This window comes from Macaca mulatta, chromosome 1, assembly GCF_049350105.2.
Source record: "Macaca mulatta isolate MMU2019108-1 chromosome 1, T2T-MMU8v2.0, whole genome shotgun sequence".
Lineage (NCBI taxonomy): Eukaryota > Metazoa > Chordata > Mammalia > Primates > Cercopithecidae > Macaca > Macaca mulatta.
The window spans coordinates 218,041,754-218,063,771 of NC_133406.1; the positions used below are offsets into that span (position 1 = coordinate 218,041,754).

Here is a 22,018-nt window from a genome sequence, read left to right on the forward strand (position 1 = left end):
GGTAAACTTAAAAATGTTCTAGTTGACAATTGGTTGAGTTTGAGGAACTGAGATCGATAGAAAGGAAATGTTTGGGGTAAAAGATTGGGGAGACCAAAGTTTTATTGTGCAGAGGAAGCTTATAGCTAGCAGGCTTCAGAGAGAATAGGTTATACAATGTTTTCTTATGGGACTTAAAAGGGTTCCTGAGTGTTGATTATCTCCTGGGTCTGGAAATAGAAAAGGAAGAGGATTCTCTACAGAATGTAGATTTTTCCCACAAGAGACAAACTTTGCAGGGCAATTTCGAGATATAACAAGGAAATATATTTGGGGTTAAACTATTTTGATTTCTTTCTTTATCTGTTATGTGATGTTATGCTGGAGAAGTATGATGAGTCATGTCTGACCCTTACTTCCCATCAAGGCTTAAACCAGTCTTTTGATCTTTCCGGTTATGTTAAGAGTGCCCTGGCTGAGAAGGAAGTCTATTCAGATGGTTGGGGGCCTTAGAATTTTATTTTTGGTTTACACCTATAATCCCAGCACTTTGGGAGGCGGAGATGGGAGGATCACTTGAGGGCAAGAGTTTAAGACTAGCTGGGCAAAAAAGGAAGACCCCCATCTGTATCCAAAGCAATTAAAAAATAATAATTAGCTGGGCATAGTGGTGCCTGCCTATAGTCTCAGATACTCAGGAGGCTGAGGCAGGAGGATTGCTTGAGCTCAGGAGTTGGAGGCTGCAGTGAGTTTTGATTGCACCACTGCACTCTAGCCTAGGTGACAGAGCACGATTTTTTTTTTGTTTATTTGTTTTTTGACAGTCTCACTCTCTCATCCAGGATGGAGCGCACTGACATAATCTCATCTTGGCTCACTGCAGCCTTCACCTCCCAGGCTCAAGCAATGCTTCAGCTTCAACCTCCAGAGTAGCTAGGACTATAGGGCAACAGCATCACACTTGGCCATTTTAAAATTTTTTGTAGAGATGAGATCTCACTATATTGCCCAGGCTGGTGTCAAACGCCTAGGTTCAGGCCATCCTCCTGCCTTGGCCTCCCAAAGTGCTGGGATTACAGGCATGAGCCACCATACCCAGCTGACCTTGTCTTTAAAAAAAAAAAAAAAAAAAGCCCAGTCCATGATAAGAAGCCAGACTTTATGGAGCACTTACTGGGTGCCAGGTTCTGGGCTGCCTGCTTCATGAGTACATTCCATTTAACCCGCACACTAACCAAGGTGGTATTATTGTCCCCACTTTATAGATGTGAGGCAAAGAGGTTATGATCCCTGGTCACACAGGCTCACACTGGCAGTGACAGACTAATATTTGAACCCAGGTTATCTGAATGTTTCACAACTAGGCTGACCCCAGTGGTCTTCAAACTGGTTCCTTGGAGCTCTGGGTTCCTCAGAGGTGCCTGCGGAGCTTGTGTGGGGTCAGACCAAGCCTGGAAATCTCTCTCCTTTCCCTTCCCGGCTGGAAGTGACCCTGGTGGCCTCCTGACATCCCTTGTCCACACTGGGTTTGGCAGAGACTCCTTTTGGAGAGAACGTTCCTTTCTTCACCATCCTGGAGCACTCAGATCACATGGTGTTACCCAGTGTTCCCTGACAGCTCTCCCCCGCTTCCCCGCTGCTCGGGGACCCCAGAAGCTAATCCCCATGGCAGCAGGCACTCTGAGGGATTAGTGCTGGGGAAATTAGGCGCCACATCTGCCGGCCCCTGGAGAGCTTGGTAAAGCCTGTGCCTCAGAGCTTGGGAAGCCATTCCTGTTCCCTGGAACACAGGGGACTCCCAGAGGCACTGGTTGGCCAAGCTGGGGTCTGAACTGCCCTGTTCTTGCTGGCACCTTCTGAAGAGGGTAAGTGGTGGCCAAGAGCCTGAGGGCCTAACCAGATTGTTCTGAGCAGGCTTAGCGGGGTGGCGGGCGGTGGGGGGAAGAGGAGCTGGAATTCAATGCAGGGGCACACAGGGTGACCAACGGTCCCGTTTACCTGGGACTGAGGGGTTTCTGGGAATGCAGGACTTTCGGTGCAAAAATCAGGACAGTGCTGGACAAACCGGGATGCTGGGTCACCTGGCAGGGGTTTCTGAGCCTGGTCTCACCTGGGAGCGGGGACATGTGAAGGGGAGGGTTACTTTGGTCCCCTGCATCCTCGGCTACCCTCCTTGTTTTCTAGCTTTTCTCTGTTCCCCTCCTCTTTTTGCCAGCCCCTCAGGACCTCTTTTTGCCTTCACTCTTCTGACTCAGTTTCCTGCTTACAGGATCTCCTGTGGTGTAGACCTGAATCCTCAAAGAGCCAGAATCTTCCATGCCTTGGAGAGAATGAAGACCCAGGTGAGGCACAGCCCCAAGAAGCCGTCACCGTGTGTCAGCTTCTGACACATGTCTGACCATGCCACCGTCCTGCTGGCTTCAAATATTGGGCTAAATCCCCCCCACATGACCTTCATCATCATCATCATCATCGTCATCATCATCTCTAGAGCTTGCACCTGCAGGCCAGGAACTGTTTCAAATGTTTTAGGAACAGTTTCAAATGTTTTACGTAAACTCACTGAATTCCCAAAACAAACCAGAAACTAACTACTCTTCCTTTTTTACATCCCCAGAGGCCTCTGTCTGGAGTGACCCAAGCTCATTCCCAACTACCTGTTCAATGACTCTCTCCTCCTCCTCCCTCCCCCTAGGCTGAGCTCATTCGTATCTGTGAGCCCTGAAGCCCTTTATTACACCTCTAGCTACCAATTGGTGAACAGCTCTCTATGGGCTTTGCATGCACTATCTTATTTATTCTCAACTAAACCCTATAAGATGTAGGAAGAATTGTTATCTGCATTATGCAGATGAGAAAACTGAGACTCAGAAAGGTGAGGTCATTTGTCCAGAACGAGTGGTAGAGCCAGAGTCAAGTCCTGCTTCCCTGGCCCCAGGCCCTTGTGTCTGATTATGCCACCATCCTGCTGGCTCCGCGGGGGCAGATGTGGCCCAGCACACAGCAAGCCCTCGGGGATTGTTTTCTGAATGAATGACTGGACAAAGAGTAGTCGTCCCAGAGTGGGCTGTGAGCATGAGGAAGGAGGTGAGGGTGACTGGGGCACAGAACACCTGAGAAGGAGCAGGGGTTAGGGGGTGGCGGAGCCATGTTATAGATGGGGTTTGGGAGAGCCTGGTTCTTCCTGGGCCCTCCCCTGCTGCCAGCAATTTTCTAGCTGGGAAGGGAAAGGAGAGAGATTTCTAGTGGCTACTGCAAGTCAAACTGTGAGCAGCTGGCAAGCAGCTTAGAGATTAAATACTGACCCACCTTCGGGTCTGTTGGAATAAATCCTGAGATTGGAGACAGACTTGAGATGAGGCTGGGCCCCAGAGGAGGGCTGCAAATTGGGGATGAAGAGATCCCCGCTGCATTTTGAGGAGGGGATCATTTTGAGGTGGTGCATCTTACAGAGCTTGAATCTCAGCTCTGCCATTCACTGCCCGTGGGCTCAGCAAGTCAATTAACGTATCTGAATTTTATTCTTCACCTAAAAATAAGCTAAGGATCTGCTGGTCACACCTTAGGTGCCAGTTAGGGGATAGCAGGCTGCCTTCCCACCAAGGGGTCCTCACTGCCCCTGCAGCTCTGTGTTCATGCTAGGGGGAGTATCTTCCATGTGATCCTGCAGCAATATCTGAGAGCCTTCCATTCACTCCTTTGTATCTGGGGTTACTCCTCCAACAGGTGGAGAATCCCAGTGCTTTTGGGATCTTTAAAGGCTTTATTTTGTAAAAATTGAGGTATCATCTACATGAAATAAAATCTGTGCAGTTCTATGAGTTTTTTTTTTTTTGAGACAGGGTCTTGCTCTGTTGCCCAGGCTGGAGGGCAGTGGCATCATCATAGCTCACTACGGCCTCTAAGTCTTGGGCTCAAGCAATCCTCACACCTCAGCCTTCCAAGTAGCTGGGACTACAGGTGCATGCCAGCACACCTGGCAATTTTTTTCTATTTTTTTTTTTTTTTACAGTCGGAGTCTTGCTATGTTGCCCAGTCTGGTCTTGAACTCCTGTCCTCGAGTGATCCTCCTGCCTCGGCCTCCCAGAGTTCTATGAGTTTCAGTAAATGTATACAATCCCATAACCACCACCACAATAAACATGTAGCACAGTTCCATGACCTCCCCAAAGTCCCTTCTGCTCTTTTGTAGTCTACCCCCTCCCTACCCCCAGGCAACCACTGAGTTGTTTTCTGTTCCTATCATTTTGCCTTTTCCAGAATGTTCTATAAGTTGTATTCTATAGTCTGTAGCCATTTAGTCTGGCTTATTTCGCTTAGCATCTTGCCTTTAAGGTTCATCCACATTATTGCATGTATCAGTAGCTCGTTCCTTTACATTGCTGAGTAGTATTCCCTTGTGTAGATGTCTATTTACTAGAGTTTGTCTGTTTACTCACCAATTGAGGAGAATTTGGGTTGTTTCCAGTCTTTGGATATTATGACCAAAGATGATTTCAGTGAGAACCCCAGATTCTACAGCTGAAAGACACTTTTGAAATCACGCAAGATTTCCAGATATAAAAGTAAACTCTTTACAAGTAGCCCAACCCTCTTCAACACCTGGAGAAGTAGAGGCTCAGAGAGGGGAAGAGACTTGTCCAGAGTTACAACTGACTCATGAGGTGGAGCTAAGATTTGAACCCAAGTCTTTCAACTTGCAGGACCATGTAAAGTTCAAAAGAATTTCCTGAGAACCTGCTAGTGCCAGGTAGGGTACCAGGTGTCCAAGGCCTAAGAGCCAGGAGGGAATTCTCTGCTGGTGCTGCAAAGAATCCTTACCTCACAGGGACCTAGACAAAGAAGCCAGTAGTAGCCAGTTACCATGAGTGGCTCTGCCTGGGGGAGAATGAGAAGGCTTCACAGATGCCTATGGGTGTTAAGGGAAGAACACAGTTTGTCTGATGGAAAAGGATAAAAGGAAACCACAGCCCCAGGGAATGGCAGGTGCAAAAGTACAGAGAGGGGCAATGATGCGGGAGGTAGGTGGGGGCATAAAGACACAGGGGCCAGGGGAGGGGCAGGGAATGGGCTGGTGGAGTTTGTCGGAGTCGGATCATAGAAAGTCTCTCTTGCCAGATTGTTTCCTGTAGAACAGAGCCTGGCACACTGTGCTCAACATGTGAGCGATCTTTGTTGTGGAAGAGAGTGCAGGGTTGGACAGGGAGGGATGGAACATAAACTCAGCGAGACTCTCCTGGAACAGAGCCCAGAAGGCAGATGTCTGTATGTACAGACTGTTGATATATTTCAGAGTTGGCATACGAGTCAGTGGGGGACAGGCTGGTGTATTTAATAAATAGTGCCGGACTACTGATTATCAATATGGAAAAATAAAATTGGATCCCTACTTTATTCTATAACCAAAAATTCTTTTGTGTGTGACAGTACAAAAACCTCTATTTCTGACCTCCGTGAAAAGAAAGATTTCTTAAGCACACACATGCACTATACACACAATGCAAACCAAAAAGACAATACTGATAAATTTGGCAACAACCAAAACCAAAACCAAAAGCCCTCCTATTCAAAAATACTGTAATAGCTGGCCAGGCACAGTGATTCACGCCTGTAATCCCAGCACTTTGGGAAGTCAAAGTGGGAGGATCACTTGAGCCCAAGAGTCTGAGACCAGCCTGAGCAACATAGTGAGACCCTGTCTCTACAAAAAATGCAAAAACTGATCACATCACTGCACTCCAGCCTGGGTGACAGAGTAAGACTGTCTCAAAACAATCCCAAAATACTGTAATAGCTAATAGGGCTTACGATGTGTCAGAGAATGTTATTTTCATATATTAACTCATGTAATCCTTACAAATTTATGAGTTAGGCACTATTATCATCCCCATTTTACAGGTGAGGAAACAGAAGCACAGAGAAGTTAACTGATTTTCTTAAGGTCACACAGTGGTAAGTGACTGAGCTAAGATTGCAGATCAGGCAATCTGGCCATGGATTCACCACTACACTATTCTACCTCTCCACAGAAGTTATCAACACAGAGTGAAAATCAAGCCACAAACAAGAGTGTATGAACTCTAATAAGTAAAGAAAAGAGAATAGAAAAAGACCAGGCAAAGGAGAATAGTCCAACTGAAAAAAATCAAATCCAAATACGTACAATAAACACATGAACAGGTATTCAATGTTATTAGCCGCCAAGAAGATGCAGATTAAAAATATTAAGAGCAATGAGAATCAAAGGTGGGACGAGTAAAAATTGGAATGACAGCTTTAGAGAGGAACAGAACAGTATATGGCTAAGTTGAAGATGGCTGTACCTTGCCACCCAGAAATTTCACTTTTAGCACAGGATTCCCAACTGGACTGTAAAATAGTCACGTTTTTAAGGTAGTCTGGCCTCAGGCTCTAACTACTACACTACTCAGTATGTTTATACAACAGCACACTCTACAGAAGTCAAAATGAATAATCCAGAACTGTAGTTAGCTAATTGAATAAAAAGCAAGTTGCAGGAGGATTATACAGTATGAAATCATTTATATATGTTCAAAAATGTGCAAAACAATACTATATGCTATTTATGGAAACATAAACAAATAGTAAAAGAATAAACATGTGCATAATTATGATAAACACCAAGATCAGCATGGATGTTACATTTGGGGAGAGTGGGAAGGGACTGAGATCCATGAAAGGTACACAGAGGGCTTCAACTCCATCTAGAATGTTTCATTTTCATCCAGTCATTCATTTAACAAATATTTATTAGGGTCAGCTATGTTCCAGGAACTGTTTTGGGTACTGGGAATACCTCAGTAAACAAAACAAACAACAATCCTTATGGATGGGGAAACTGAACAAAGTAAATAAGTAATGACATAGTATATTTGAAAAATGTAAATATATGAGAAAACTATGATAAAATGTTAAGATTCAACAAAGTTGAGTGTTAAGTGCCCAAGAATTCATTACAAGTCTCTCTCTCTCTATATATATATGGCACCATTATATATATGTATACGTGTGTGTATATATATGTGTGTATATATATGTGTGTGTGTGTGTGTATATATATATATGGAGAAAGAGAAAGAGAGAGAGAGAGAGACAGAGACAGAGACAGAGAGAGCAAGGAACAGGGTCTTGCTCTGTCGTCCAGGCTGGCATGTAGTGGTGCAATCATAGCTCACTGTAGCCTCGACCTCCCAGGCTCAAACAATCCTCCCACCTCAGACTCCTGGGTAGCTGGGACCATAGGCATGTATCACCACACCCAGCTAATTTTTATTTTTATATTTATTTATTTTGAGACAGGGTCTCGCTCTGTCACTAGGCTGGAGTGCAATGGTGTGATCTTGGCTCACAGTAACCTCCACTTCCCAGGTTCAAGTGATTCTCCCACCTCAGTCTCTTGAGTAGCTGGTATTACAGGCACACACCACTACGCCTGGCTAATTTTTCTATTTTTTGTAGAGGCAGGGTTTTGCCATGTTGCCCAGGCTGGTCTTGAACTCCTGAGCTCAAGTGATCCACCCGTCCTGGCCTCTCAAAGTGCTAGGAGTACAGGTGTGAGCCACTTCACCCAGCCAATGTTTAATTTTTTTGTAGAGAAAGGGTCTTACTATGTTGCCCAGGCTGGTCTCACACTCTTGGGCTCAAGTGATCCTCCCATCTTGCCCTCTCAAAGTGCTAGGATAATAGGAGTGAGCCGCTGGGCCCAGTGTATATTTTTCAGTAACCTTGAAATATTTTCTAATTGTAATAGGCCAGGAGGGCTTGATGACTGACTGGAGGTAGGGATTGAAGGACATAGAGGGGCCCAGGCAGACCCTGAAGCATGATTAAGTGGAGGCAGGTGCCACGAACTGATGTTGAAAACACGAGAGAAGGAGGAGGGGGTGAAACAAGCGAGTTTTCTGCTCCGGATGTTGAGTTCCAGGTGCTTGAGGACTTCCAGGTGGAAATGCTCAGCAGGCAGTTGAAATGGGAGTCTGAAGTAGAGGGGAGAGAGCTGGGCAGGAGAGAATCGGAAACCATTAGCATGTGGCTGGTGTCCTTGTGCATGAGATCACCTGGGGATTGAGTCTTTCAGGGAATTTGTCCACATTTAAACTGTCAAATGGATTGGCATATAGTTGTTCATAATATTTCTCTGTAGGAGCTGTAGTGATGCCTCCTTTCATTTCTGATTTGGTAATTCACCACGGAGGGATTGTGTGTGTACTGAGGATAGAAGAGGTAAGGGGGACAAATACCACGTTTGTAGGACAGAAGTGGAAGAGGTGCCTTTGAGAAAGAGAGGTAGGCAAGGAGGAGTTAATGAAATATTTGGTTAACACCCATCTCCTCCTAAAACTGTAAATCTCCAAAAGGCAGGGAAGAGTTCCTTTCTGTTCATCAGTATATCCTCAATATCTGGCTCAGTGCCTCCTGGCATTCAATAATAGCTAACACATATGTAGTGTTACCATGTGCCAGCTACTCTTCTAATTTATTAACTCATTCAATCCTTGCAACTGAATACAAGTAGGTACTATTATTTTCAAGGAATTGTATTGAGATATAATTCATATGACATAAAATTCATCATTGTTAAGTGTACAATTCAGTGGTTATAGCATATTTACAAGATTGTGCCATCAGCACCATAATCAATTTTAGAACATTTTCATCACCCCCCAAAAAACTAAAAGGCATTAGCAGTGACTCTTCATTCCTTGCTACCCCCCATCCCCTGGAACCAGTAATTACTTTCTGTCTCTATGGGTTGTCTATCTAGACATTTTATATAAGTGGAAGAATGAAATATGTGCCATACTTGTAAGTTTCCTGAGGCCTCCCTAGCCATGTTGAACTGTGAGTCAATTAAACCTCTTTCCTTTATAAATTACTCAGTCTTGGGTATGCCTTTAGTAGTAGCCTGAGAACAGACTAACACAGGAGAGTTGAGGAAATCTTCCTGGAGGAGGTGGCATTTCAGCTGGTTTTACAACATTTCCCTAAGTCCATAGAGGAACGAGGTACAGCAAGCAGAGGGGTGGGTGCTTTTGCAGGGCAGAACTATTGAAAGAGTCACACTGGGAAGGGCATTGGTTTCACAACTGTGAAGTTTATCCAAAGTTGTGGGCTCTTGTGACATCTGGCTAAACTGAGGCCTAGGAGGGGCCAGGGTTAGGGTCCCTCTTTTCCCTCTGTCCCTCTGACCCCCAAGGGGACTGTACCCTATGTCCTTGCTCTCCCAGGTTGGCTGGCGGCCCAACTTACTGAAAGTGAAGAAGAAGTGGCTCCTCCCGTCCATCTGTAGCTTCTTCTGCCTGCTCTCAGTGGTCATGACTGGCTGTTTCCTGTGGCAGTATCACCTCCCCAAGCTGAAGACCGGTGAGTGCAGAGACAGCCTAGAGTTCCTCCCCATAGCCCCTCTGGGTCCTCCTGGGCTTCGAGCTGCCACCCTGATTCTAGGGTGTAGGGAAGGACCATAAGATTTAGACTCAGAAGCTCTGGCCTCCATTCTGAGTCCAGCTGTTACTAGCTGTGCATCTTTGGGACAGTCTTGTGGCCTCTCTGTGCCTTGATGCCCTCGTGTATAAAATGAAGATCCTGATGCCACTGGGGTTCTTCAAGACACCCAGTTTGGGGGTAAAATTCAAGGACACCAAAGAAAGAGCAAATGGTGTTTCCCTTCCTCTGCCTTTGATCACCATGATGGAATCTCCGGGCTCTAGCCCCCTTTCAAGACTTTCCTGCAGCTGTGTGTAAGACCTCAATAGGAACAACTCACAGGTGTTCAGGGGCAGCAGCTGCCAAGCCTTGGAGCCTCTCCTTCCTGGGTGGGTCAAGGCTCAATAAAGGAGCCACCACTGCTAGTGATGCCTACCAGGCCCTCTGTTTTCCAATTAAAGTGGGAGGAGCACCACTGTCGACACCAGCCCCTACCTGGGTCCCAGGCTGAACAAAGCCTAGGCTGTAGCTGGGACCACCCTATTCTGTGAAACCCATGTCATGGGGTTGTTGAGAAATCCTCCCTAAGGTTTGTAATTTTCCTGTTTGGGACTGTGTCAGTTATCTATTGCTAAGTAACAAATCACCCCAAAGCCTACTGGCTTCAGACAAAGCAAGTGATTATTTCCCATAATTCTGTGGGCTGGCTGGTAGCTCTGCTGCTGGTCTAGCCTGGGCTCTTTCCGGTGCAGCGGGCAAGTCAGCTTAGGGGGCGGGGTGGTGGGTGGAGGAGGGACCGACCTCTCCCTCAGCGCGGACTCTCGCTCTCAAGGCCGCTATCCCAGATCCGTCCACAAGGTGGCAGTGTTCGCAGGGAGTAAGCCCCGCAAGGTCTAGCCTAGGCAGGTGGCAATTTGTTCTGCCTCATTCTTTTGGCCAGCCACAAAGCCAGCCAGCTTCGAAGGTGGAAGGAGCTGACAGAATTTATCGTCATATGGCTGAGCACTGCCTGTAATCTCAGCACTTTGAGAGGCGGAGGCGGGTGGATCATCTGAGGTCAGGAGTTCAAGACCAGCCTGACCAATATCATGAAACCCTGGCTTTACTAAAAATACAAAAATGAACCGGGCGTGGTGGTGCACGCCTGTAGTCCCAGCTACTTGGGAGGCTGAGGCAGGAGAATCGCTTGAACCTGGGAGGCAAAAGTTGCAGTGAGCTGAGATTGCACCACTGCACTCCAGCATGGGCAACAGGGTGAGACTCTTGTCTCAAAAAAAAAAAAAAAAATAGAATTTATGGTCATATGAAACCTACCGCAGGGACCTTGTCTCAGTTTTGGGTGGAGTCTCAGGGTGCAGTGGAAGACAAGGAGGATGTATTAATAGTCCTGGAGGGTGCTCATCCTCCTTCACGCCCCATCCAGACTTAGAGGAAAAGGCTTGGGTGCTGCTGTGATGATATCACAGCCTGAATCCTGCCCTGCCAGCACCTCACCTTCTCCCCTGAGGTGCCGAGGAAGTCACACACCCGGACAAAGGCAGAACTGACTCAGGCCCCCAAAGCCCCGATGCTTAGCTCTGGTGAGAGAATAAGTTGTCGCTGTGGTTTAGGCCTGGATCCTAAGCGGGCTCGAAGTCCATCCAAACACATAATCAGGATGAAGGCAAGTCAGACAGACAGACAGACATGGCTGAGCCTGCCCCACGCAGCCAGAATGGTCTAAGTCCACTGACCACAGGGAGATGGGAAATTTGTTAAGCAAGAGAGAGGGGAGTACAGTGACCACCAACCAGTAGTGGTTGTGGCCTGCAGGGCTGTGCCTCCTCCCCAAGGACACATGCTGCTCCATAGGCCCCTCAGGGGCTATGGCTGGTCTCTGCACCCTGCTATCCTCTGGCTTGGCTCGGCTGGGGAGGGCTGTCCTCGAGGCACTGCTCTGGCCCTTGCTGCCACTTGCCCCCTAGATTCCTATCCTGATCTCTGTCCCCTCCTCACCATGTGATGTTCCCTCCAGGTTCCCTGGGACCAGTGGAGACCTCTGCCCCTGTGAGGATGTGTCCCCGGCACCCTGAGCCTGTGCCCCTGGCCCACCCACTCCCCGTGTTGAAGGAGGCCCTGGAAAAGGTCAGTGATGACCCAGGAGGGAACTGGGCATGTGGGCTGGGCCTGGGTGATGAAGGGGAGGGCAGTCCTTCTGAGCTGGCAGTGGCATTCATTCATTCATTCATTCATTCATTCATTCATCCATCCATCCATCCAACATGTATTTCTTGAGCATCTACTCTGTGCTAGGCACTATAGATATGGCAGGAAGAAGACACTGACCTGCTCTCAAGAAATTACTAATCTGGAAGTGAGAGAAACAGTGAAGCTACCAAACGTTTATAACCCTGGGGCAAGAATGAGGGTAAGAAAAGTTTAGAGGACTTTGGAGGCACAAAGGAACAGGTCTTAGAGTTAGGGAGGGCTTTTGGAGGAAGTGGTGTCTAGGCTGAGATGTGAACAAGTAGCAGATGCCCAGATGACATGTGCATGGTGAAGGAGCCTGGGGATGGAGAGGTGTGCTCCAGACAGATGGAACAGCACGTGCAAGGGCCTGGAGGCTGCAGAAAGTACATGACACATACAGAGAACTGAGAGGCCATAGGTGGGAGGTAGGGAAGCTGAGAAGGGAGAGGATGACAGAGCCCGTATTGCAGAGGCCACCGTGATACTATTAAACACTCCATGCCCCGCCAGCACAACATTTACCATTGCAGGATGGCCAAACCCTAGAGGGAGGTGTCAGTCAGCTCTAGTCTGTGCCAGTCAGACCCCAGCCACTTGGGTCACCCACCTTGGGAGACATGGAGACAAGTGAAACATGATCAGAAGTATATGAGCCGCAGCATGGTGGGGGAGACTCGAAACTGTCATCCGAGGAACAGTTAAAGGGAAAGGGCTGTTGAGTCCCGAGAAGAGAAAGCGTGGGCCAATGCAGAGACTAAATCACTGCTTGCCAATACCTGAAAGGTTTTTGTGAAGGAGAGAGAACAGAAGGGTGCTATGTGGCTTTCAGGAGTTGTAGCACATTTTCAAAAAAGCAACAATAATAACCATGCTGCCTTCTGTTGAGCACCTGGTATGTGTGATTGCCACGTAACCACTTATATGCATTCCTCATGAATCCCTATCTATAGAGGAGGAGACAGAGGCTCAGAAAGGCAAAGTTAGAGCCGGGCGCGGTGGCTCACACCTGTAACCCCAGCACTTTGGGAGGCCGAGATGGGTGGATCATGAGGTCGGGAGTTCAAGACCAGCCTGACCAACATGGTGAAAGCCTGTCTCTACTAAAAATATAAAAAAATCAGCTGGGCATGGTGGTCCATGCCTGTAATCCCAGTTACTCAGGAGGCTGAGGCAGGAGAACTCTTGAACCCAGGAGGTGGAGGTTGCAGTGAGCTGAGATTGTGCCACTTTACTCCAGCCAGGGTGACAGAGGGAGACTCTGTCTCAAAACAAAAAACAAAAAACAAAACAAAACAAAACAAAAAAAAAAAAAAAAAGAAGGGCAAAGTTAGTGCAGGGATGGAAAGTGGAGGTGGACTGAGCTCTGCCAAGGATATGTAAAATCACTTGGCAAGGTGGTCTGGAGGTTAATTAAGACGTAGGGACCAGCTGCAGTGGCTCACACCTGTAATCCCAGCACTTTGGGAGGCGTAGGTGGATGGATCACCTGAGGTTAGGAGTTCGAGACCAGCATGACCAACATGGTGAAACCCCCGTCTCTACTAAAAATACAAAAATTAGCCGCACGTGGTGGTGCATGCCTGTAATCCTAGCTACTCAGGAGGCTGAGGCAGGAGAATAGCTTGAACCTGGGAGGCGGAGGCTGCAGTGAGTGGAGATGATGCCACTGCCCTCCAGCCTGGGCAACGGAGCGAAACTCTGGTCTCAAAAAACAAAAAACCAAAAACCAAAACAACAAAAAAAGAAGTGGGGCTGGACTTAGCACAGGGTTCCAATCTTGATTCCATCAGCCAGTAGCCACTTGGGCAAATCACCTCCTAACTCACAGGCTCTCATTTCTTATCTGTAAAATGGGTAGAAATTAGCATTGACTAATGAGGATGAAAGGAGACAATGTATGAAAATCACTTTTGCCATGCCTGGCACATTCTAAATGTCCAATAAATGTCAGCTGTTATCATCATCATTGCACTTCAACATTGAAAGTTATGAGGTATTTTCAATCAATGTTCAGGCTAGGTGAGGCGGCTCACACCTGTAATCACAGCACATTGGGAAGCCGAGGTGGGAGGACTGCTTGAGGTCAGGAGTTGGAGACCAGCCTGGTCTACATAGTGAGATGCCATCTCTACAAAAAAATTAAAAAATGAACTGGGTGTGGTAGCATGTGCCTGTACTCCTAGCTACTCCACAGATTGAGGTGGGAGGATCACTTGAGCCCGGGAGGTCGAGGCTGCAGTGAGCTGTGCTTGAGCCATTGCACTCCAGCCTGGGTGACAGGGTGAGACTTCATCTAAAAATAAAATAAAATAAATAAATAAATAACCAAACAGATGTGCAAAGAGGGCCTAGGGGCCCTGTGTTAATAGTGAATTCCCCAACACTAGGGGTTCAGGCTAGACCTATTGGAGGTTTTCTAGGGCATCAGATATGGGTTTGACTAAAGCAGTAGTTCTTTTTTTTTGAGACGGAGTTTCGCTCTTGTTGCCCAGGCTGGAGTGCAGTGGCAAGATCTTGGCTCACTGCAACCTCCGCCTCCTGGGTTCAAGTGATTCTCCTGCCTCAGACTCCCAAGTAGCTAGGATTACAGGTGCCTGCCACCATGCCCAGCTAATTTTTTATATTTTTAGTAGAGACAGGGTTTCATCATGTTGGCCTGGCTAGTCTCGAACTCCTGACCTCAGGTGATCTGTGCGCCTTGGCTTCCCAAAGTGCTGGGATTACAGGCATGGGCCACCATGCCTGGCCTTAAAGCAGTCGTTTTAATCCCCTCTCCTTTTGAATTTTGTTAAGAAACTGTTTCTTTGAGAAAACATCTTATGAAGAAGCCCAACCGTGGGGACCCCAGCCCATGGGGCATGGTTTGGAGGCTCCCTGGGGTGCTGCATGCAGGGTGTGACTGTGGAAGAGGGTGGCTGTGCAGGATGATTACTGAGGGTGAGGGCAGGGGTCCTGTCACTGCACCCGTTCTTCTCCCTCAAGGTGGACCACATCCTGCGCCAGGCAATGTCTGCCCCAGGCGTGGCTGCCATGTCTGCAGTTGTCATCCACAATGATACTGTGCTCTGGACAGGGAACTTTGGGAAGAAGAATGGCTCAGACCCGGCTTCTGGGGCCCCCAATGAGTACACCATGTACAGGTCAGCTGGGCGATCTCTAGGGTCCTGTGGAGGGGTAAGGGATGGGAGGGCAAGGGGGACCTAGGAGATAAGGATACTGAAGAGAATCATGGCTGGGGTCTAATGTGCCAGGGCCTATTATGAAGTCTTGACAACTTTATAGAAGAGGAGACTGAAGTCCAGAGAGGACCAGTGAGTGCCCAATGTTACATCACAGGGGTAAAGGGTCAGGAAGGAATCCCTTCTGGAAAGAACCTTAGCCCTAAACCTCCCAAATTAGAAAAGGCTACCTTGTGCCCAGCCCCCCAACCCTGACCATGTGCCACAAAGGAACCATAACCAGTTTCTGAGTCCTTGCCGCAGGTCCCTTCAAGTGGCAGCAGTGGCCCAGACAGAAACAGCTGGAGACATTCAGTAGCATACACGGAGTCTCCCCTCCTGCGTGCTGCCTGCAGGATCCTCAAAGCTCACGATGCAGAGTGAACACATTTGTTCCTGGGGACACTGTGGGTTTTACAGGAGTCCAGAGGGAATTGCACTTAAACTGCACCTGCTCTGTGCCAGGCATGGGGCCAATAGCTCTATGTGCTATCATGTATTGAGCACTTACCACCTCCCAGGTATGTAGACAGGCACTCTGCACGCACAACCTCGTTCCATCCTTTTATTAATACAACCGGGGAAGCAGGCAATGAAACTGAATCGTAGATGGGTCTAGAAACTTGCCCAAGGCCACATGACCAGTGAGAGGCAGAGGCACCATCCAAACCCAGGTCTGTCCTTGAATGAGAAATGGCTGGAAAAGAGCCTGGCACAGGGTATCCATCCCACCTCAGCCCCTCGGCTTCTGGTTATGTTCTCAAGCATCCCAAAGGCAGCTCCACAGAGGCTGGTTAATTTCTGTTGGAAATGTTGACTTAAGCAGGGATGCAGTGCTTTTCTAGAATACTAAAAAGTTGCAGACTGGGGGCAGGAGGTGGGTTGTGGGACCAACAGGATGCCCTTTGACCCCTTGTGTTCCCCACATTATCTAGGATCTCCAGCATCTCCAAGATCTTTCCCGTTCTCATGCTGTACCGTCTGTGGGAGGAGGGCATTGTGGCCTCCCTAGATGACCCTCTGGAGCGGTATGCCAGCACCTTCACCATTAACAACCCGCTGGGCCTGGCATCAGCCCCCGAACAGCAGGGCCTGATGGACAGGCTGGAGCAGGTGGGCCCCGCTCCAAGGCCTTCGCCTGTCACCCTTCGAAGGATGGCCAGCCAGCTCTCAGGTGAGTCTCAGAGCTGACTCAGGCTAACCCAAACCATTTCAGGTGGGGAAGCTGAGGAGCAGGTTCTCATCCAGCCAGGCTGGGCTCACTCTTGGCTCTGCTTTCTGAACTGGCCCTACGTCCCACTCACGGGACGTGGGTGGTGGGCCAAGGAAAGAAACATCTCTAAAGGTAAAAACTGAACTGAAGCCTGGACATTTAGATCAAGTAGAAATATCAAGATGAGTTGGCAGGTCTTACCCATCAATGCAGGTCAAAATCAAGTTGAGCAGGCAAGAGCAAGTCAACGAGTCAATATGAGGACAGGCTCAGAGGCTCATGCCTGTCATCCCAGTGCTTTGGGAAGCTGAGGTGGGAGGAGCCTAGGAGTTCTAAACCAGTTTGGGCAACATAGTAAGACCATATCTCTAAAAATTTTAAAAAACAGCCCAGGCATGGTGGGTACACACCTGTAGTCTTAGCTATTTGGGAGGCTGAGGTGGGAGGATCACTTGAGCCCAGGAGTTGAAGGCTGCACTGAGCTATGACTGATGACATAGTAAGATCCGTTCTCTAAAAACAAAAGGCTATATTTGTAAACAATTCTACAAGGAAGACCTAATTTCCCTTAATATATAAAAGTCACCTACAAATTATTACAAAGACCAACAGCCCAACAGAAAAATGGGTAAAGGAGAGGAACAGAATTGACAGCGCACAGAAAATACTCTTAAGAATATTAAGGGCTAGGAGTAGGGGGAAGGGGGGAGGGATAGCATTAGGAGATATACCTAATGTAAATGACAAGTTAATGGGTGCAGCACACCAACATGGCACATGTATACATATGTAACAAACCTGCACGTTGTGCACATGTACCCTAGAACTTGAAGTATAAAAAAAAAAAAAAAAGAATATTAAGGGCTGGGCGTGGTGGCTCACACCTTTAATCCCAGCACTTTGGGAGGCCGAGGCAGGCAGACCACCTGAGCTCAGGAGTTTGAGACCAGCCTGGCCAACATGGTGAAACCCTGTTTCTACTAAAAATACAAAAAATTAGCTAGGCATGATGGCTTGCGCCTATAATCCCAGCTACTCTAGAGGCTGAGGCAGAAGAATCGCTTGAACCTGGAAGGTGGAGGTTGCAGTTAGCTGAGATGGCGCCATTGTACTCCAGCCTGGGTGACTAGAGAGAAATACTGTCTCAAAAAAAAAAAAAAAAAAAAAAGGAATATTAAGATATATTAAAAGATGCTCAACTTCATTCACAACAACATAAATATAAATTAAAACTATAATGAGATATGTTTTCCCTCATTAGATTGGCAAAGATGAACATGATGGACGCCCTGAGTTAGTGAGGTCTTGGTAAAACAGGCCTTCTTACCCATCAATGCTGGGAATTTAAATTGGTGCAGCCGTATGGAGGGCAATTGGTAATATCACAATTTAAAACGTATGTTCCCCTTGACTCAGCAATTTCATTTCTAGGAAATTCTCTTATAGATGTACTCACCCATGTCTTGCATGGAGGATGTATAATACACAGTTGATCACTACAGCACTGTTTGTAATAGCAGAAGACTGAAACAACCTAAATGTCCATCAATATGGGAGTGGCTAAATGAACTATGACACAGCTGTACAATCAAACACTGTATAGCCCTAAAAAAAGGATAATCATGTTCTGCATGTACTGAGATGGAATAAGAGAGAATACTAAGTAGGAAAAAAGCGTATAACAGCATATTGTATATGCTACCATATAAATAATTAAAATAATATATATATATAATGGATATGAATATATGTGTAATGTACATATTATATAACACACATATATGTATTAGCTTATATATAATATATATTATATATAATATTTAGTGTATATATTAGCTTATATATGCATCAAATATCTTTGGAAGGGAGCTAAAGAGATTGAAACATTAGGTTGTCTCCAGGGAGGGGAAATGGGTAGCTAGGGGGAAGGGTAAGAGGAAAATGTTTCATTGTATGCTCTTTGATTTCCTTTGAATCTTGAATCATGTAAATTAATTACTTATTAAAATAAATTATTTTATAATCATAAAGCTGTGATAACAAGTCAAGATGAAGTCAACAAGGTTGGGGGCGGGAGCAGGCTGGCACTGGAAGATGAAGCCAGGGCACAGGAATTGGGCAGGGCAGGATCAGGAACAAAGCAAGGTGGATGTGGAGGGATTGCTCTGAAAGCTTCTGAAGGACCCTCTGTTGGCCGTTAGAGGGAGGGGTGCTGTGTTTCGCTGTGATTGACACAGCCAAGCAGGAGAAGGCAGGTACCGTCTGCCCTGCCCCAAATGCCTTTGATTGGTCATATCTGCAGTCATAAACCCATCAACCCGAAAAAGTAGGAATCCCTCAAGTGCCCACGGCGTCCTCTTTTTACAAAGTGTGTTCAGGCCTGAGTCTTAGTCAATGGATGTGGTAGGTGTCACTCCCACACTCAGAACTAGGGCTCCTTCCTCCTCCTCCTCTTTCTCCTTCTCCTTCTTCTTCTTTTGGCAGGGTCTCACTCTGTGTCCCATGCTGGAGTGCAGCGGCATGAATATGGCCCACTGCAACCTGGCCTCCTGGGCTCAAGCAGTCCTCCTCCCAAGAAGCTAGGACTATAGACACGTGCTACCAAGTCCAGCTAATTATTTACTTTTTGTAGAGATGGGGTCTTGCTGTGGTGCCCAGGCTTATCTCAATCTCCAGGCTTCAGGTGATCCTCCCGCTTCAGCCTCCGAAGTGTTGGGATTACGGGCGTGAGCCACCCCACCTGGACCAACTCTTTTTTTTGTTTGTTTTTTTGAGATGGAGTCTTGCTCTGTCGCCTAGGCTGGAGTGCATTGGCATGATCTTGGCTCACTGCAACCTCCACCTCCCTGGTTCAAGCAGTTCCCCTGCCTCAGCCTCCTGAGTAGCTGGGATTACAGGTGCCCGCCACCACATCCAGTTACTTTTTTTTGTATTTTTAGTAGGGACGGTGTTTCACCATGTTGGCCAGACTGATCTGCAACTCCTGACCTCAGGCAATCTGCCTACCTTTGCCTCCCAAAGTGCTGGGATTGCAGACATGAGCCACTGCGCCTGGCCCCAAACTTTCTATAGTTGATGATAGCAATTATTTTTTGAGCAGTTAGTATGTGCCAGGCACCATATTAAACATTTTATCTAATCTAATCTAATCAGCCCTTGGATACAAGGATTATTTCCCTTATATTACAGATGAAGGACTGGGGCTCAGAGAGGCCCAGTGACCTGCCCAGTGACACACAGGCAGGAGGAGAAGGCAGGACTGGAGTCCACGCTAGGCTGATTTTCTTTTTTTAAAAAACGATTTGTTGTTGTTATCTCTCAACTCACGGAAGGTGGGGAGGGAGTGCACCCAGGGGCCCACCATCCCACCCTCAGCCAGGCCCGGTAAGTCTGACCACTGCTCCTCCATAGGGCTGCCCAGAAGGCTGCGCTCCACTTCGCTGCTATGGAAGGGCAGCACCCAGGAGGCCCTGAACCTGCTCAAGGATGATGTGCTGGTGGTGGACCCAGGAACCAGGTAAGGAGGATAATTTGATGCCCAGCCTCACGTTAGGAGCCTCCTGGGGAGACACAGCTGCCTGAGAAAGAGCCCACATCACCTCATCCTAGGTGGTCAGAGCCAGGACAGACCTGCTTCCCAGCTGGAAAGGCCAAGGCCTAGAGAGGGGAGGCCAGCAAGGCAGGGGAGAGCTGGGCCCAGAATCCTGTTCTGTTCGAATGGAATGTTTTTTCCATTCACCTTATTGAGCACCTACTTTGCCCAGAAGGTGCTAAACACCCAGTTTGCTCCTCGTGGAGTTTGCACTCTTGTGAGGGAGACACTGAGCAAATAAGCAAGGTGAATACAGATTTTGCCAGGTTGGAAATAAATGGGTTACTGACCAGACAAGGAGTGGGTAGCTGGGTGGCCACTGAACAGAGAAGCCCCACTCTGGGACCGTGGGGCTGTGGGGCTGGAAAGAGGACAGCTGGTACTCCCCAGCTTCAGGGGCCCCCTTCTGAGCCTCCGGTCAGTGACCCTTTTCCAAATTTGTCCCTCTGCTTCTCCAAATGCTGAACCTCAGGACCCACTTCCCTTAAGGAAGAAATGATCCAGGTGATGCAGAGAGAGGAGATGCTTGGACATCTTCAGGCTGGAGTCCTCCTCTCAGCTCTGCAAATAACTTACTGCAGTGTGACCTTGGGTGATGCACTTTATCTCTGTGAAACTCATCTAACTAATCTTCCTCATCTGCAAAAATAAGGAAGTTGGCCTAGAGTTCAGGAATGCCTCGTAGAATTTGTGAATTTTCACCCATCCTTGCACCTTTCTGAGGCACTATTTTAGAGATTCTGAAACTGTATTTGCTCTGGGAAAGAAAAGAGGCCTCTCGCTGGTTACTGGTGTCTGCCGCAGCCTGGAAGAAGGGAGGGGCGAGACCTTGCCTCATACATGGTCACTATCAGTTTTGTTTCCCCAGAGCAGTGTAAGCCTTTAATTTTCCATTAGATAAGGTAAATCATACTAAAGTGTGAAGGACCAATAAGATTTGTGTGACAACTTTCCCAGGTGCACCGCTGAGCTCAGCCCTCTTCCAACCTGCTAGATGACCCCGGGCAATTTCCTGCCCCTCTCTGGGCCTTGGTCTTCCCAGAGGTAGAAGAGAGAGAGTCAATGCTCCAAAGTCTCTTCCAGGTCTGACCACCTGGGATGTAGGGGAGCAGGTTCCTTCCCAGCCCCCAACCCAGTCCCATGAAACTGGTGGCATTTCAGACAGTGTGGGCAGGTGAGGAGGGGCCCCATCCCAGTTGACACTGCTTTCCTTCCAGGTGCCATTACAGCACGCTGGCCTTCTCGCTCCTGGCCCACGTCCTGGCAGCTCACACCGCCCAGGGCGACTACCAGCGCTGGGTCTCGGAGAACGTGCTGGAGCCGCTGGGGATGGCAGACACGGGCTTCGACCTCACGCCCGCCGTGCGCGCGCGCCTGGCCGCGGGCTTCTACGGCAGCGGGCGGCCGGCTCCACTCTATGACCTGGGCTGGTACCGGCCGTCGGGCCAGATGTACTCCACCGCCGCCGACCTGGCCAAGCTGGCCGTGGCGCTCCTGGGCGGCGGGCCCCGGCGGCTCCTGCGGCCCGACGCGGCCAAGACGCTGCTGGCGCCGCTGCTGGCCTGCCCGGGCGCCTACTTCGCCAACGAGACGGGCACGCCGTGGGAGTTCCACGCGCAGCGGGGCTACCGTGTGGTGCGCAAGGACGGTGACCTGGATGGCTACGCCGCCACCTTCTCGCTGGTGCCGCCGCTGCGCCTGGGCCTGGTGCTGCTGCTGGCAGGGCCGCGGCCGCCCGGGCCCGACCTGGTGGCGCGGGCCTACGATGAGCTCCTGCCCGCCCTGGAGCGCGCCCTCCGGGAGGCCGAGCCTGGCCCGGCCCCGCCGCCCAGCGCGCACCCCTTCGCCGGCTACTTCACCTTCGCTAACCTGACCTTCTACGAGGTGCGCGTCGGGCCGGCGGGCGAGCTGCGCCTGCGCCAGTTCGGGCCGCGCGTGGAGGCGCTGGTGCCCCCAGCGTTCCGCACCCTGGCGCTGCGCCACCTGCACGGCCGCGTCTTCCAGCTGCACGTGGCCCGCGAGTTCCCCTGCGCACTGCCACTCGGCGACGCATGGCTCTCGCTGGAGGCCCAGCACGGGCAGCTGGTCAACTTCTACCCCTTGGATCACCACGGGCTGTCACCCGGCTTCGACGTGCCCGGCCTCAACACGTACAGAGTGCTGCGGCTGCAGCGCAAGCCTGTGTTCAAGAACCAGTGACCCCGGGCTCGGCCTGGAACCCCCTACCCCTGGCCTCCCAGCTTTCTAGAGTGAGGTTTGGAAGGGGAGGCTGTGGGGATGCCTGTTGGAGAACCCGGGTAGTTGGCAAAGTGGAGTAGGGTGGTACTACTCAAAGTTTGGTCC

General features: G+C 48.9%; 1 protein-coding gene across 1 annotated transcript; it reads left to right on the forward strand.

The window, feature by feature from the left end:
• Positions 1-1,748: 1,748 nt before the first annotated feature.
• On the forward strand, positions 1,749-21,874 carry LACTBL1 (lactamase beta like 1). Its single transcript, XM_015130480.3, has 8 exons — positions 1,749-1,844; positions 2,195-2,321; positions 9,228-9,363; positions 11,438-11,547; positions 14,635-14,792; positions 15,806-16,044; positions 19,495-19,600; positions 20,893-21,874. Exons 2-8 carry the CDS (start codon positions 2,310-2,312, stop codon positions 21,872-21,874), a joined length of 1,743 nt encoding a protein of 580 aa, XP_014985966.3. The 5' UTR covers positions 1,749-1,844; positions 2,195-2,309.
• The last annotated feature ends 144 nt before the right edge of the window (positions 21,875-22,018 follow it).